We start from the raw sequence: 16626 nt of genomic DNA, 5'->3' as shown, positions 1-16626 counted from the left end.
CCTATATGTTTTGGGCTAGGAGGTTTTTGCATTTTATATTATCTTTGATGGTTGTGTAGATGTTTCTATGGTATCTTCTGTTCCTGAGATTCCCTCTTCTCTGTCTTGTATTCTGTTGGTGATGCTCGCTTCTATGACTCCTGATCTCTTTCATAGGTTTTCTATCTCCAATGTTGTCTCCCTTTGTGCTTTCTTTATTGTTTCTATTTCCATTTTTTAACTTCTGGATGGTTTTGTTCAATTCCTTCTCCTAGTTGGTTGTGTTTTCCTGTAATTTTTTTAAGGGATTTTTGTGTTTCCCCTTTAAGGGCTTCTACTTGTTTACTTGTGTTGTTCTGTATTTCCTACAAGGAGTTATTTATTACCTTCTTAAAGTCCTCCATCATCATGATAAAATATGAGTTTAAATTTAAATCTCACTTTTCTGGTGTGCTTGGATACCCAATGTTTGCTTTGGTGGGAGAACTGGGCTCTGATGATGCCAAGTAGTCTTGGTTTCTGTTGCTTAGGTTCCTGAGCTTGCTTCTTGCCATCAGATTGTGTCTGGTGTTATCTTGCCTTGCTGTTTCTGATGGTGGCTTGACCGTCCTGTAGGCCTTTGTATCAGCACTCCTGTAGAACTGTTTTCCTGTTTTCTTTCAGCTGGTTCTGGGAACAGAGGGTTCTGCTCTCAGGTGTATAGTAGCTCCTGGTAGCCGACTTTCAGCTCTCGGGGAGAGCAGCAACTGGAACGGTCCTGTCCCTGACTGCTCCTAAGTCCGTGTGTGCAGGGGCCACAGATGGCACTAGGTATTTGCCTCTTGAGTCGGGAATGTGTGCAGAGGGTCATCTCTTCTGATTTCTGCTGAGTTTCTGTACCTCTGAGGGTCTAGCTCCCCCCCACCTCCACGAGATTTGGGTGCAGGGAGCTGTTTGACTTGTTCAGTTCAGTTCTAGGCGCAGACCTGGACCGAGGGCTCCTGCAGCTGACTGCTCCCATATTCCTGTGTCCAGAGGCACTATGCATTTTCCTCTTGAGCCTGTGGTCTCAGGATTGTCCACACTTCTGGGTGTTTACTGTTGATATTCTATGTAGTCTTGATAGTACTAACAGGACAATAGAACCTCACTCCCAGTACATAATTATGTTCCTATGGAAATATTTGTATATTAGTTTAACCAATTATTTCAGGTTGAGGGAGAGAATATAAAACTCAAAGCTATAGTCTGAGAATTTTTATGATGTAAATAAGAGGAAATTAAAACAGACTAGAATTCATGAGCATGCAGATAGTATCTTTTACTCCTAAAACTTAACTGGATATTTGTGAAGAGCTCAACAGATGTACAATGGACCGCTGATTATTGTGACGATCCTGTGGCAATCAAACATCAGACAACATTTATTAAGTCTGCACTAAGTGCCTAGAAATTACTAAGTCTTTTTACACTGTTATTGTGTTTTTTAAGAAAATTATTAATTTTTATTTATATTAGTACAATGTAGCTGTCTTCAGACACACCAGAAGAGGGCACTAGATGTCATTACAGCCTTCAAGCCACAAAGTCCACTTCTAAATTTCATCACCATCTTTGTCCCATTTAGATAGAACAAGGAACAGGTAAATAAGCTGAAAAAAGAGGGGACAAAATCCAACAGTGATTACCTTCTCCAGCACAGGCAGAACTCTGGGTGACAAGGAGAGAAGTGGGCTAAGGCAAGACAGTTTATGAAATACTGATATGCACCTTCCTTCATCCTGCCCCATGCTGCCCCATCCCTCCCCTGTTACTGTTTTGTGAAGTGAAGGATGGGAAAGAGGCAGAAAGAGACAGTAGCAACAGAGTAACCTGATCCTAACCTGATAGCACTCCGTCTGCCGGCTCAGAAATGAGCTGTTCTATCCCAGGCATTAGAGTGTTCAGACATGGCTAATAATTTACACAGGTCCCCGTGATGACTAAAAAATAAAATATGTAGCCAGGTACCCCGTAAGGGTCACTGACCTATTGCTCTGGAACAGCTGGGAGATCATAGTGGCTAGCAGGTGAGATAAGAACAGGACAATGAGCTGTGAGGTTTTAACAGCTGCCCTTGCTTCTACAAAACCTGCTTATCACTGTGGGAAAGGATGGAGTGGTCCTTTTATTATTATCCCGAGGGAAGATAAGAAACGATGAGGGAAGTAGAGCAATTTTCCCGCCCAACTGTGGATTCCAGGGATAGTTGGAATACACACCTTTCTGGTGTTCATTAAAAACCCCACCTTAACCACACACACCCCTTTTCCATAGGACATGCTGTTTGAATCTAAGGTTGCCATTGTTCTGCAAGCGGTAAAAAGAACTTAATTTAATCTAAGTTTGAATGAGTCTAAGTCTTTGATCTTTCTGAGTGGATTCGAACACCACAACCCTGGTACTGCCTGGATGACAGCAAACCAATATTGTTGCTCTTACAATGGATTCCACTACAAGCAGAATCCTTGGAAACCCTTGTCAAAACAAGAACCAGGAATTATAGCACATCCTTCCTCACATTAAGTATAAAACTGTATACATTTCACCTGGAAAGTTAAACTCAAACAATTTGCACTTGGGCCACAAAACTAATCAGGGTTGGAGACCTCGGCCTTTGGACTATGGACTCCTTTGAGACCTTCCCAGGAAGGCCCTGACATGGCAACAGTGAGAGCAGGCTCAGGCTCCCCCCTCCTATGCTCTCAGGGCAGTAGCTTTAGAATCTGTAAACTGGAAGGGTCTCTTTTCTGCTTTTGAATCAATCAACTCTGAGAAGAAAAAAACCTGAATGAAATTTAGCATTGCTTTAAATATTGCTATAATTTCAGCCCCAAAAGGCATTACAAATTCCCGCCAGAGGCCTTTGAGGATTTACAGAAGATCACATAAGTGCTCAGGAACGAAATACTGCTTTTAAACAAGTTTCTCCAAAATTTGCAACTGTATTATAGTAAGTATAATATTTTGTCAGTATATTACATTTTAGTTTCTTGTTTTGTTTTTAAGGAGTCTTACAATCGGGCTCAGGCTCACCTCAAACTCTTGAACCCCTGTTTCAGTATTTCAGTATTGTGACTATATGTTTGTGTCGTCCCTCCCACACCGGCTGGTTTATCCTTACATTTTGAATTTTGAATGAGGACATTGTAGTTTTGTGCTTGCTCATGCTTCCCAGGATATCCCCGAAATATTCCAGAGTTAAGGTGTCATTACGTATATAAGAATAAAATTTAAAAGTTTGTAGTGACACACAAAAAACACCCATAGATATAAAATAGTAAAAGGAATAATTCTTAAAAACATTCATGTAATGGGAAATTGTCTGTTAATATTACATTGGAATGGATGAAAATGTTTGGCTTTGTGTGTAGTTAAGTAAAATTATATACATTTTATATAGATTTCTAATGACAATCTTTTTTCTAAGATAAAACAATTTAGATAATATAAGGGAAAAAAGCAACGTATGAGTTTTGTAGTAACAGTATCTCTTTGTAACTTACCATGAGGTAATATCAGGAAGAGAGAAACAGACTGAACTGTTACAGTGGCCTCTCATTGCATGAAAAGGGTCAGAGATGCTAGAGAGGCACAGGAGGCAAGAATCCACAGCAGTCAGGTCCTCAGAGAGTGAGGAAAATGGAGATAGAGCAGGCATGTGGCCTTCTTGCCAAGCCTAATATCCTGAACAGCAGCGGCATGACGACAGCAGTAACCCAGACTGACACACCCATGCATATACGGAAGAGGAGACTCAGACTATCCACACACAGCAAATGTTAACGCATACTAGGGCAAGACCAAGTAATTTAGCTTTAAAATGTAACTGTAGGAAACTATGACTTTCAAAGACCCTCCTTCTCCCGCCTTCTCCCATACACATTAACTCTTACCTGCCTCCTTCAAAGTGACTGATGAGATCCGACACCTTACTATGTTTCCCTTTTGAGGCACATGAAGTAGGGGCTGGATTAGACTCCTCCATCCTTGGCTTTGCGCTAGGTAAAGCTTTATGCCTGGGGACTTGGGGTCTAAAGGATGAAGATGAATTCTGCAGATGTAATGGTTTTGGAGGCACTGTAGAAAAAGAAAAGAATTCAATATTTCACTGTTTTTCTCTTTAACAGTGAAGATTCTGGTACCCTAGGTGCAAAAATCGTTATCATTAGTTAGCTATTGCAAGGGAGCCTGTCAAACTGGAACTGTCCTAACCAAGGAGAACTTTATTTAGCTCTTGCTATTTTTCCAGATCTCATTGAAATTATATAATTTCAATGTGTGTGTGTGTGTGTGCTATGTGTGCTGTACTTAAAGGATAAGAAAATTATTCTTTCACTCCTGAAGTTAAGTAGAAATCAAGGACATGCAGAGTTCAAAGAAAAATATATCTGTATACTCTATACTCATTGAGCTAACTTACAACCAGAATTTTAGCTGGGCATGGTGCTTCTGCCAACTTCAATGCCAGCATTCAGGTGACAAGGGTAGGGGTATCTCTGTGAGCTCCAGTCCAACTTGGTCTACATATAGAGTTTCACTTTCTGGCCAGCCAGGGCTATGTACTAAAATGCTGTCTAAACCAAAACCAAACATAAACTAAGATCTTATACTTTAGTCCAAAGCTCTGTGTTCAAAGAAAGTAATAGCATCAGAACCAAAGAAATAATCTCAAACTACAGAATGAAATTTCTCTTTGTGGTCACATTTACTACTTCAGGAAACTCGGTGAGCTTTAGGTCTTATGTTTTAGCTACCAGGATTCGTTATATTCCTTCCCTGCAGCCTTGGTGTTCTGTGAACATTTACAGAGGAGTACTATCTTCTTTTTAACTCTTCCCCATTGAGAACTTTATCACGCATCAATGCTTTCTGAGGATGTACCTGAGGATGCATTCCCATGCACCTCTACTCCCACCCTTCATCACTGCTGACCTCTTATAAGAAGGAGAGGTATAGGGTGTCAGCATTTCTAAATGTTTTCTGCATCTCTCCTTAGCATCTCAGCAGCAACTCTACTGCATTATTACCAAAACTTACTCTGCTAGGTTTTCATAAACTAGCTTACCCACATATACTCTTGTTTCTATTATTGTTCACATCATTCAATCTGACATAACTTTTCAAATGTATGATGAACATGAGCTCTGTGTGAAATAATGCTGTATGCATGTGAACATAAGCACTGCACTCACAGAAATACAACCCATTAGATCTGTGGTTCTCAATCTTCCTAATGCTGCAACTGTTAATATAGTTCTTCATATTCTGATGACCATCAACAGTAAACTTCTTTTGCTACTTTACAACTGTAATTTTGCTAGTTATGAATTATAATGTAAATATCTGATATGCAGGATATTTGATATGTGACTCCTGTGCCAGGGTTGTTTGACATCTCCAGGGATTGAGACCCATAGATTGAGAACCGCTGCACTAGGAGAAATGCCTTCCTTTTAACAATACTCTTTCATATAAAAGCATTTATTCCTGTTAACTATATATTGAAGACTCTTTTTATTGTCCAGTCACTACTCTATGACTCTTTAATATCTTTCATATTCATCACTTGTTTCCATTCAAACTCTTGATCCAAAAGAACAATACAGACAAAAGGCTCCTAGTACATGGGTGTGTTATGTGGCTACCAAATATTCCACAAGCAAATTTTATTATCAGTCACATTGACTTTTGCTAAGAACAATAACTCTAATTAATTGTTACTATATTAAAAAAATTGAGGAAACACAAGGTTAGAGTATAAGTAGAATCAATTGCTAACGTCTGCCTTGAATGCAAAATGGGAAAATAGGTCTCGGTATGCCCAGAGTCCAAGACACCTCTGGTTCTTCTGCCCTGCCCCTTTCAGCCATCCCTTCTAGTCACCTCCCTTCTTTATGATTCTCCACCAACCACAGGACAACTCTCTACTTGGACCCCACAGCTGAGACCCAGACAGGTGACTTTTCTTCACCCCCCAACCCTTTATTACAGATGCTCTAGAATTACTCTTGAATCTGTTGCTACCTGACCGTGTGAGCTCCTGCTCCCTGTCCACCTTCATCATCTTGGGACTTAGGCTCTTGGGATAGACACAGAAATAAGGGAACCTCTAGGTCTTCCTTTCAACGGTCTGTCTCATCATTCAGTTGTGACTCTCACTCTTTACCAGGGACCTCACAGCTGTCACGTTTGGATAGAACCCAGAATAGCAGTCAAAGAATGGAATACCAACAAAGGTGACACCATCTATCTACAGACATCTACACCAAAATAATCTTAAAATTCAAAGATCTTAACTCCAGCTACACCAAGAAAACCACAAATATGAACAACAAAAACAATACTCTTCCTGCATAAGCCAGCAATTCTATTGCAATAGGTCCTGAAAAGGCAATTTGGCTAAGACATAAGACAAAGTCTTGAAAACAGTAAAGATTGTGTTCAGGGCTGGAGAGATGGCTCAGTGGTTAGGAGCACTGACTGCTCTTCCAGAGGTCCTGAGTTCAATTCCCAACAACCACATGGTGGCTCACAACCATCTGTAATGGGATCTGATGCCCTCTTCTGGTGTGTTTGAGGACAGCAACAGTATACTCATATACATAAAATAAATATTTAAAAAATATGTTCAAAGATGAACAAAGACCTTTATAAAGACAGTGAAAACAAAAACAGATAAAGGAAATAATCAAATAATGAAAAACTCAAGTCAGTCAGTAATGAAAAGCCATTCATTTCACTGACTGACTGACAGACAAGGAAGAGAGAATCTCAAGTCACAGGTAAGCACCACCAACAGACTGAGACATAGAAGAGAGAGAAGAGAATCTCAGGTTTTGAAGATAACACAGGGAAATAGACTGTCAGGTCAAGAAAAAATTAATTCTACAAAAAGAAATGAAGCACAAAACATCCAGAAAGTCTAAACACTATGAGTAGAACAAACCTATGACTAATAGGATAATTATTGAAGAACATTTGCCCAACCTAGAGAAAGAGATGCCTATAAAAGTACAAGAGGCATGCAGAACACCAATAGAATCATAAAAGAAATTTCAAAGACACAATATTCAAAGCACTAAATGTACAGAAAAAAGTATATTAAAAGCTGCAAGGGGAAAAGACCTTGCCATTAATATAATAGTACCATTAATATAGCAGGGCCATCAAGTTTCAATAGAAATTCTAAAAGCTAGAAGGATCAGGGTGGATGTTCTCAAAAGATGAAACAGAAATGGCTAAGAAACACTTAATTAAAAAAAAGTTCAACATCCTTGGCTACTAGGGAAATGGAAATTAAAACTACTATTAGATTTCATGTTACCCCAATGAGAATGGCCAAGATCAATAAACAAATGACAGCACTTTACGGTAAAGACACAGGCTAAGGGAGCTGGTGGTGGTGCCAACTGCTCTGGTCTTTATGGAAGTCAGTGTGCAGGTTCTTGAAAAAGCTGAAACTCAATCTACCTTAATATCCAGTTACACCACTCATGGACACACACTCAACGGACTCTATAGTCCACTGCAAAGATGTTCGCTCATCCACATTAACTGCAAACAGCCTAGATGTTCATCAAGTGATGATTGGATAACGAAGATGTGGTACACTTACACAATCAAATATATATACATTTTATAGGGAGTCACCCTATAATGGGGGAGACAGTGTCCCAAGTAGACATCCATGCTATCAAATCAAATCTCCAATGTCAGATGTGGGTTATATCTTGCTGTGTCACTTATCAAAGGGGTCCCATGGATTCCATCCCCTAAACATCATAGGCTATTTTCAAGATTATTGGCTGTTGGTTATTCCTCATAGACTGATGGCAATGCCATAGTGTTGAAGACACAACCTACTTATGTCATCAAACATGCAGATTTGAGGTATTGTCCAAGTAGAAGCTTTACCACTACTGACTAGTGTTTATGGTACTCAAAGGTACTTTGCATTCTACTGGAGAAGAAAAGTATTGTTAGTTGGATGCAGCTGCAATGCTTGTGAACTACAATAGTGATGTATCTGTAAGATACACTGAAGCAATAGCATATGTTATGGGAGTAACCAGCCATTTTTTTTCAAAATGAAAAGAGGGTTTTTTTTTTCCGTGTGTGTGTGTGTGTGTGTGTGTGTGTGTGTGTGTGTGTGTATGTGTGTGTATGTGTGTGTGTGTGTATGTGTGTGTGTGAAATATGTTTTGATCATGCTTTTCCTCAACCAACTTTTGATTTGATTTAAGGCCTGTTGTATCAGATGGAATCCACACCTGAAACTGCTAATGTGTCCAAGAACCCAAAACTCGATAGTTCATAGGCCTATGGGAAAACCAAATACCACTCATCTTCTAAAGGAACAGAGCAATAAAATGACTCCTAATGACATTGCTATAGATCCATAGATCAGTGCCCCTCTCGGCCATCATTATGGAAGTTTTTTCTTAAAATAATTAGCACAGACACCTACAACTGGACACTATGTGGAGAGTGAGAGCCTTTGGGACACTCAGCTTTAAGTGGGACATCTTTATCAAACCCCTTCCTTCAAGGTTCAAGGATCTACCCGTAGGAAAAGATACGAAGTTTATGAGACAGAGACAGAAGATGACTCCAAGGAAATAGCATCTTTCAGAACAACAGAGCTGATGCGCAGAAGAGATTGTGGTGACAGCATGCAAGGATCTGCACACATTCAACCTAGACAAAATCTCAGTATGGAGATGAGAAAGTGGACAAAGTCACTCCCCCTCTTAATCAAGAATGTATTTGTAATTGATACCTGCTGGAAATAGGTATGTGTGCATGCATGCGTGCGTGCGTGTGTGCATATGTGTGTGTGTGTGTGTGTGCATGTGTGTGTATGTGTGTATGTGCATGTGTGCATGTGTGTGTATGTGTGTATGTGCATGTGTGCATGTGTGTGTGTGTGCGCGCGCGTGCGCGTGTGTGTATGTGTGCATGTATGCGTGTGTGTGTATGTGTGTGTATATGCTCTTTTTTGTTTTGTTTTGATATTTTTTTAAATCTTAGTAGGTTTTTTTTTGCTTTTTGTTTTTTATTTTGCCTTTTGTTTTGTTTTGTTTTGTTTATGAGAGAAAGAACATGAAGTTGGATGGGCAGGGAGATGACAAAGATACAGGTGGAGTTGGAGGAGGAAATGTGATAAAATATATTGTATAAAATTTTTTTAATAAATATGGGAAAATATTTACTATCAATATTTTAAAATTATTATAATAGCAGTGATCTTACTCAATGTGTCCTGGCAGTATATGAAGTAGAATATTCTTGCAAAGAATGTCCACTTTTGGGGTTGGGGATTTAGCTCAGAGGTAGAGTGCTTGCCTAGCAAGCGCAAGGCCCTGGGTTTGTTCCCCAGGTCCGAAAAAAAAAAAAAAAGAAAGAAAAAAAAAGAATGTCCACTTTTAAGGATTCTTTTGAGCAGAGACATTAGAGAAATATCTTGACCTTGTCCCTTTCCCCTGTGGCAGCTGTCCTCATTACAGGAGAGAAGAAGCTTCATTAATAGGAGGATAAGGCTGAGAAAAAACATATGTTAACAAACCTTATTAAACTAATCTTCATATGGGGTTGCAAACCTCTCCAGTCCAGTCCTTTCTCTAACTCCTTCACCGGGGATCCCTTTCTCAGTCCAATGGTTGGCTGTGAGCGTCTGCCTCTGTATTTGCCAGGCTCTGGCAGAGCCTCTCAGGAGACAGCTCTGTCAGGCTCCTGTCAGCATGCACTTCTAGGCATTTGCAATAGTGTATGGGTTTGATGACTGCATATGGGATGATCCCCAGGTGGGGCAGTCTCTGGATGGCCTTTCCTTCAGTCTCTGCTCCACATTTTGTCTCGTGTTTTCTCCTGTGAGTATTTTGTTTACCCTTCTAAGATGGACTGTAGAGCTCCCAGGGCCTAAACTACCAACCAAAGAGTACACATGGAGCCACTGATGGCTCCAGCCACATATGTAGCAGAGGATGGCCTTGTCTGGCATCAATGGGAAGAGAGGCCCTGGTCCTGTGAAGGCTCGATGCCCCAGTGTAGAGGACTGACAAGGTGGGGAGGAGGGAGGGAGTGGGTGGAGGTGGTAGAGCACGGGGAGAAGAGATGGGATAGGGTTGCCAGAGGGGAAACAAGGAAAGGAGATAATAATTGAAATGTAAATAAAGAAAATATTCAATAAAAGTAAAAAAAAAAAACCTTCATCTTTCTAGTTTCCCCCAGTATCCTATGGAAAAGCCCTCTAGTGTCCTATGTTTATACAAATTATTTCTCTATCTAATTTAGTATATAAAAATTCAGATCAGACAGCTTTTTGAAGTCTCCCTTTGTTGTGGTGATTCTAATATTCATATTGTTTGAAGCCAGACTAGTCCAAATCTGTCTCAGAGGTTTTGATGAAAGGACAAAAGGACAAAAGGTTAGTTCTGTGTCCTTTCCCAGTGTCAAACTTGGCAAAGTCTGGACCGGGGCTGGGGCTGGGGCTGTGGCTGGGGCCAGGGCTTTGGAGATGGCAAGGGTTTGGCCACTGGGAAACCAGCGTCCTCCCAAGGGCTGTAGTTGTCAGTGCTAACCCTAAGGCAGCTGTGTCTTAGGCATCCTACATTCTCTTGCCAGCACTGTCTGACTTAGCTTTTTGTTGACCATGGCCTTTCCCTCAAGATGCTGTACTTCTTAGTAAGCTTTCTTGTAATAAGTCTTCAGCTTGTGAAAAACCTCCTAGTCCCAGCTTCTGGTCTGTATTTAGTGATTCCAGGTCTTCCTGCTAGGGACATCAACATTCAGGGCCCTTATTTCTGTGAGTCTGGGTCACACATAAAAAAATTAAAATGTGTGCTTTTTTCCCTGTGCCATGTCAGTTGGAGTCTTAGGCCCAAAACAGATAGCACAGAGAAGAGGTATTCACTCCCCTAAACGAGTAGGACGAGCTAGAAACTAGCACTAAATAATTGTCCTTTCTTACTTATCAATGTTCTGAAGATTAAGAATGAATAATATGCTGTCTGTGGTGGCACATACCTTTAATTCCAGAGAGAGGGAGAAGGAGAGGGGGAGGGACAGGGAGCAGAGAGACAGAGGGGCAGAGAGGCAGAGGGACAGAGAGGCAGAGGGGCAGAGGGGCAGAGGGACAGAGAGACAGAGAGGGAGAGGGACAGAGAGGCAGAGGGACAGAGAGGCAGAGGGGCAGAGGAACAGAGAGGCAGAGGGGCAGAGGGGCAGAGAGGCAGAGAGGCAGAGAGAGAGGCAGAGAGAGAGAGGGAGGGGGCAGAGAGAGGGGCAGAGAGGCAGAGGGGGCGGGGCAGAGAGGCAGAGAGGCAAGGCAGCAGATCTCTGTAAGTCTGAGTCTAGCCTGGTCTACATAGTTAATCCCTTTCTCCAAAAAACCCAAAAGAACATATAATGCAATGAAAAAGAATCTTAGAATTTAGATCTAAGGAACCAAGATTTTATAAGACCAAAGAAAGCCTGTCATAAATTGTAGGCAGGAGCCTATGGCTGTTTTTTGACAAACTATTGGTGTCTCAGGTGGAGTTTCTATTACTATGATAAAACACCATGACAAAAAACAAGCTGTAGAAGAGAGAGTTTATCTTACAGCTTACAAGTCCATGGAAGAGCCAAGGAAGGACCTCCGCAGGACCCTGGAGGCAGGAGCTGCTGCAGGTATGCAGGGTGCTGGCCACATATCTGCTCCTCATGCTTGTTCAGCTTGCTTTCTGTAGGCAGCTAGGACCACCAGCCAGGCATTATCCACAATGGGCTGGCCCTCCTTGTCATCGTCAATGAAGAAATGCTCTGCTGACCTAACTACAGGCTAACACTTGGAGGTGTTTCCTGTTATGATTCTTTCTTCTCAGATGACTCTACCTTGTATCAAGTTTACATAAAAAGTCACCAGCATGATTTTTATTACAGACCATGAAAACGGACAACCCTACCATTACAACTTCTTCTACTACTTCATTTATGCCTATGTACTTTGGATGAGACATTACTTCTAGAGACAAAAACATGACATTAATTTGACTTTTAAAGTGAGAAAATTCAATTCTGGATTTGGTTTTGCCCTAAGTTTAGTATGTAAAGTGGAAATTTCTGGAGACTCAGTTAGGTCATAATAATGTTTTGCCTGGACAGACAGGTGAAAAAATGTTTTGATGAAGCAGACACAGGCCAAAGGATGTTTCGCTATAGCAAACATGTGAAAGAACACATGATGTTTACAGAGAATTTAAATACACTCTCACAAGGCAGAGGAAGCTTAAGCACTGGCTCATTTTGCTCTGTCTGGCTAGTCTTTCCTGCTGAGACGCATGCATCCAAGGTTCGCCTTACATTGCATTGTATTCACTTGTGGGGACGTCATAGAGAGAAACTCTCTGAAGAACTTCTAGTGAGATTCCTGTGGCTTCTTGCCCGCTTCCGTGGACTCCGGCCAACTGACCCGCCCTGTGGTTTCTTCTGGATTGAACTGCCCTTGCTGATTCATGTGTGGTGTCTGCTGAGTGAGCCGGACTGCAGGTGCTGACCTGTGTTTGGTGTTTGCTAGTGGACTGGACTGAGAACAACAAGGATTGAAATCCCACCCCAAAGAACTATTTCTAAACAGGTCCACTTCCCCTGCACCCTTATAATCTTTCTTTTCCACTGCCTCTGGTGGGTGGTGGGCTAGAAGGAAGGTTGAACCCTTTTTAAAGTAGGCTTTGAAAAATATATGTTTTAACTGGAAGACAGCGTAGTAAAGCCATGCAAACAGGGCAAAGCCGTTAAGGCTTTTAAAATACCAAACCTCTTTTAATCTGGTAAATTATGTAGATCAGAATTATATGAATTTCTCATTTTTCATCTTTCGACTCAGGAGCAATGAGCAGTGTTGTCTTGTGTTTTGCATGTAAAACAGCTTAAATCATGGTTAGAAACTTTCTGTCTTTATATCACTTCAGTTTTATAGGGGGAAATATGATCAGAACTAAAGGTGATAGGCTCACAGTTGGGTTCACTGTGTAAGTCAGTAGTTATTGGACTTGGCTTGATAGTCATACTTCATACTTCATGAATGCAGTGGCCAGAATTCTTTAATCTACTGGATTTTATTTTAAACTCATCTTAAAGGTTTCTTTTAGAAAGCCTTAGCAAAGAGATTTTAAGGCAACCCAGCAACATGCAAAGCATCATTAGAAAGGATGCACACCTTGTTTCAAGAGCACAGCAAATACTTGTTTCTACCCAAGCAGGTTATCTGCATTCTCTCTCTCTGCGGCTCCTTAGACCTGACCAATTGCAGAGTCCCAGGATACACACCTTGTGGCTTTGGATGTGCAGCGGAGCGTTTTGCTGGTGTCCTCCCATTTATTCCCCGAACCTCTGTGGTTGTGCTGCTTGTTGTATGAGGTGGAGTGACCTTTGCACAGGTATTGCTGCCTACAATTTAAAAGGAAAGGAAAGGTAAAAACAGAGATACAGCACTCTTGTTTAATCAGTTAACCTTCTTCTGACCACATAAAAACAGCATTCTAAGACCTTAGAAACGCTTGGTGTGTACGTGTTATCCTTGACAGATTTTCCCGGGGAAGACCTCATTCTGTGTGCTCAGAAAGCTTCATATTCACACAAAGACCTCTCTCTGTCTGCAGAAAGGACAACATGTAGCTGCTAGTTGATACTGTAGTGTCCAGTCAGTGACTGAATTATTCAGAGCCTGGGGAAGAGGTCTGATAAAGACATCCCATCTAGGGATCCCAAGGTTTTTCTCTCCCTAGGTAATGCCTGGCTGTGGGTCTCAAAACATGAAACACAACTGGCTGAGAAACACTTAAATGTTCAACATTTGCTGTTTGTCATTTGTATATAAAAAGGCAGTGACTTTGCTTAAAGTGTTTATCAACCGTAGGAGTTTCCCTGTGGAATAGTTTCCCAGGGGAATTTTTGGGTCCTTAATGGATACTATCATATTATCTACACATAAAAATACTTTGACTTTCTCAATCTATATCCACTTGATCTCCAGGACTTACCTGTCTCCTCCTGCCAGTGCTGATGTGTACCACCATGCCTAGGGCTTTATGTAGGTGTGGGGATCTGAACTTGAATACACATGCTATTTTTAATGAGCTATACTCCCAGCCCTTAACAGTTCTTTTCCATCATTCCTTAAAAATTTCTCCATTTATCCCACAAGTTGTAGAAAAGCACTGTATCTCATGTGCTAGTGAAAAGGCCTTAGTTATGAAATCAAGAGCAAATAAAAAAAAAAGACAATTGCCATAAAACTTCATTTACATTAAGTACCTAATACAGTCACATCCAGAAAGAGAGAAGGTAGAACACAGGGTGCCAAGAGCTGAGGAAGAGAGGTGGGAATGGCACATTATTACAGCAATTCTCAACTTATATGGGTCATGACCCCCCCAAAGACCATCGAAAAAACATAGATATTTATATTATGATTCATAACAGTAGCAAAATTACAGATATGAAGTAATAACAAAAACAATTTTATGGTCGGGAGTCACCACAACATGAGAAACTGTATTAAAGAGTCAAAGCATTAGGAAGGTTGAGAACCACTAAGTTATTGTTTAAATTAAAGAGTCAAAGCATTAGGAAGGTTGAGAACCACTAAGTTATTGTTTAAATAATATGGAGTCTCACATTTGTAAGCTGTATGAATTCTGCATATGAAGGGTACAGAATAGCATAATAAAAGAAAGTATTTAAAATTTAAGTTCTAACATGAAACTCAAGAAGGATGACCAAAATGCGAATGCTTCACTCCTTCTTTAAAAGGAGAACAAGAATACCCTTGGCAGGGAATAGGGAGGCAAAGATTAAAACAGAGGTAGAAGGAACACCCATTCAGAGCCTGCCCCACATGTGGCCCATACATATACAGCCACCCAATTAGACAAGATAGATGAAGCAAAGAAGTGCAGGCTGACAGGAACCATATGTAGAGCTCTCCTGAGAGACACACCCAGAATACAGCAAATACAGAGGCGAATGCCAGCAGCAAACCACAGAACTGAGAACTGGACCCTCATTGAAGGAATCAGAGAAAGGACTGGAAGAGCTCGAGACCCCATATGAACAACAATGCCAACCAACCAGAGCTTCCAGGGACTAAGCCAGTACCCAAAGACTATACATGGACTGACCCTGGGCTCCAACCTCATAGGTAGCAATGAATAGCCTAGCAAGAGCACCAGTGGAAGGGGAAGCCCTTGTTCCTGCCAAGACTGAACCCCCAGTGAACGTGACTGTTGGGGGGAGGGTGGCAATGGGGGGAGGATGGGGAGGGGAACATCTATACAGAAGGGGAGGGGGAGAGGTTAGAGGGATGTTGGCCTGGAAATCAGGAAGAGGAATAACAATCAAAATGTAAATAAGAAATACTCAAGTTAATAAAGATGAAAAAAAGTAAAATTTAAGTTCTATATATTTTGTTATAGTTGCACACAATTAAAATTTAAAATTAAATGCAGGAGCAGGAAGCTGAGACCTCCTAGCTTCCAAGGCAAGCACAAATCAGAATGAACTAGCAACCGCATGAGGCTTTCACTCTAAAAGCTGCTATCAGCAATGTACTTCCTCACAATGTTTCAGATCTAAACTTCCCCAAACCTCGGTACCAACCATCGAAGATCAAGTATCCAAATGCCCGAGACTGTAGGGACGGTCCCACTTGAACTACCCAACTCTACATCCAAAATAATTCACAGACTTGGATGCTGATCACTGCCTTTATTGTTACTTCTGGATCAAAGCAAGCCCCACACAGTCTCCATACTCCTTCTCTAACTTCCAATACAGCTGACAACTTGGAACTAGGCTACGGGAGATCAAGTGCTTAAGCTTCTTCAGTGGCTCCACACTACCAGGAGAAAAGCCTCACGGTCTTTAGATGATCTGTAGTCCCTGCACTACCCAGCCTCGGCTCCACTATCAGGGAGGTCCTCATTTACGACTGCTCCGTTTACATCACTCCAGTAGCACTGATCTTTGTTCCACACACTGGCCAAACACATTTTATGATCTAGCTGTTCTCTGATGGGATGCTTCTCCAGGTAATTCTTGGCTACCTGTTTATTTTTTCCAAATCTTAGCTCAACTTTTACCTTCTTAATACAGATGACCCTGACACACTTCTTTCTGTAGCTGGTCGTCCTATAATCTTTTTCAAATCATTTGCCTGTAGTCCTCGTACCATGTAATAACTGGCACACTGCCCGCCTTCTCTACTCGGAATCTGAGCTTTAGAACTCAGCCATCTTTGTTTGGGTAGAGTTCTTGGCCACCACCTGTCACATAGTAGTGCACGATAAACATGTTGAGCAGATAAATTCTAGAGACCTTGGGGGCAAGTATTTCTTTTCTTACCTAGGTATGCTTTGCTAGACAATAGCAGAATATGTAAGAATATTATAACTCACAGTGTATTTCCACACACTTCCAATTTTTATCCCAAACTTGAAACATTAAACGTTATTTCTATACAAGTTCCAAACTTTCATAAGTATGGGTAAAAGGAGAAAAAGCAGACTTTAAGAATGTTCTTCACATTCCAGAAGCAAATTTGTAAACATCTGGAGTTATGAATCTTCCCAGATGTTCACCTTAATA

At 41.1% G+C, this 16626-nt stretch overlaps 1 protein-coding gene across 5 annotated transcripts in view; it reads right to left on the bottom strand.

Annotated features, from left to right (window-relative positions):
* Fgd4 (FYVE, RhoGEF and PH domain containing 4) overlaps positions 1-16626 on the bottom strand; it is a 151009-nt gene that overhangs the window by 64551 nt on the left and 69832 nt on the right. For 4 of the 5 annotated variants that reach the window (NM_001415054.1, XM_039087982.2, NM_001415055.1 and 1 more), the window contains exons 2-3: positions 13309-13428; positions 3894-4077 (exon numbers count right to left, since the gene is read on the bottom strand). In NM_001415054.1, coding sequence (NP_001401983.1) covers positions 3894-4077; positions 13309-13428 — 304 coding nt within the window. Of the gene's footprint in view, positions 1-3893; positions 4078-13308; positions 13429-16626 lie in introns of those variants that run through there. The other variant, XM_063270283.1, reaches the window with a different exon arrangement.

Source organism: Rattus norvegicus, chromosome 11 (assembly GCF_036323735.1).
Source record: "Rattus norvegicus strain BN/NHsdMcwi chromosome 11, GRCr8, whole genome shotgun sequence".
NCBI classification, from domain to species: Eukaryota; Metazoa; Chordata; class Mammalia; order Rodentia; family Muridae; genus Rattus; species Rattus norvegicus.
Note: the sequence above shows the minus strand (reverse complement) of the source record. Positions and strands in the feature narration are given on the sequence as shown.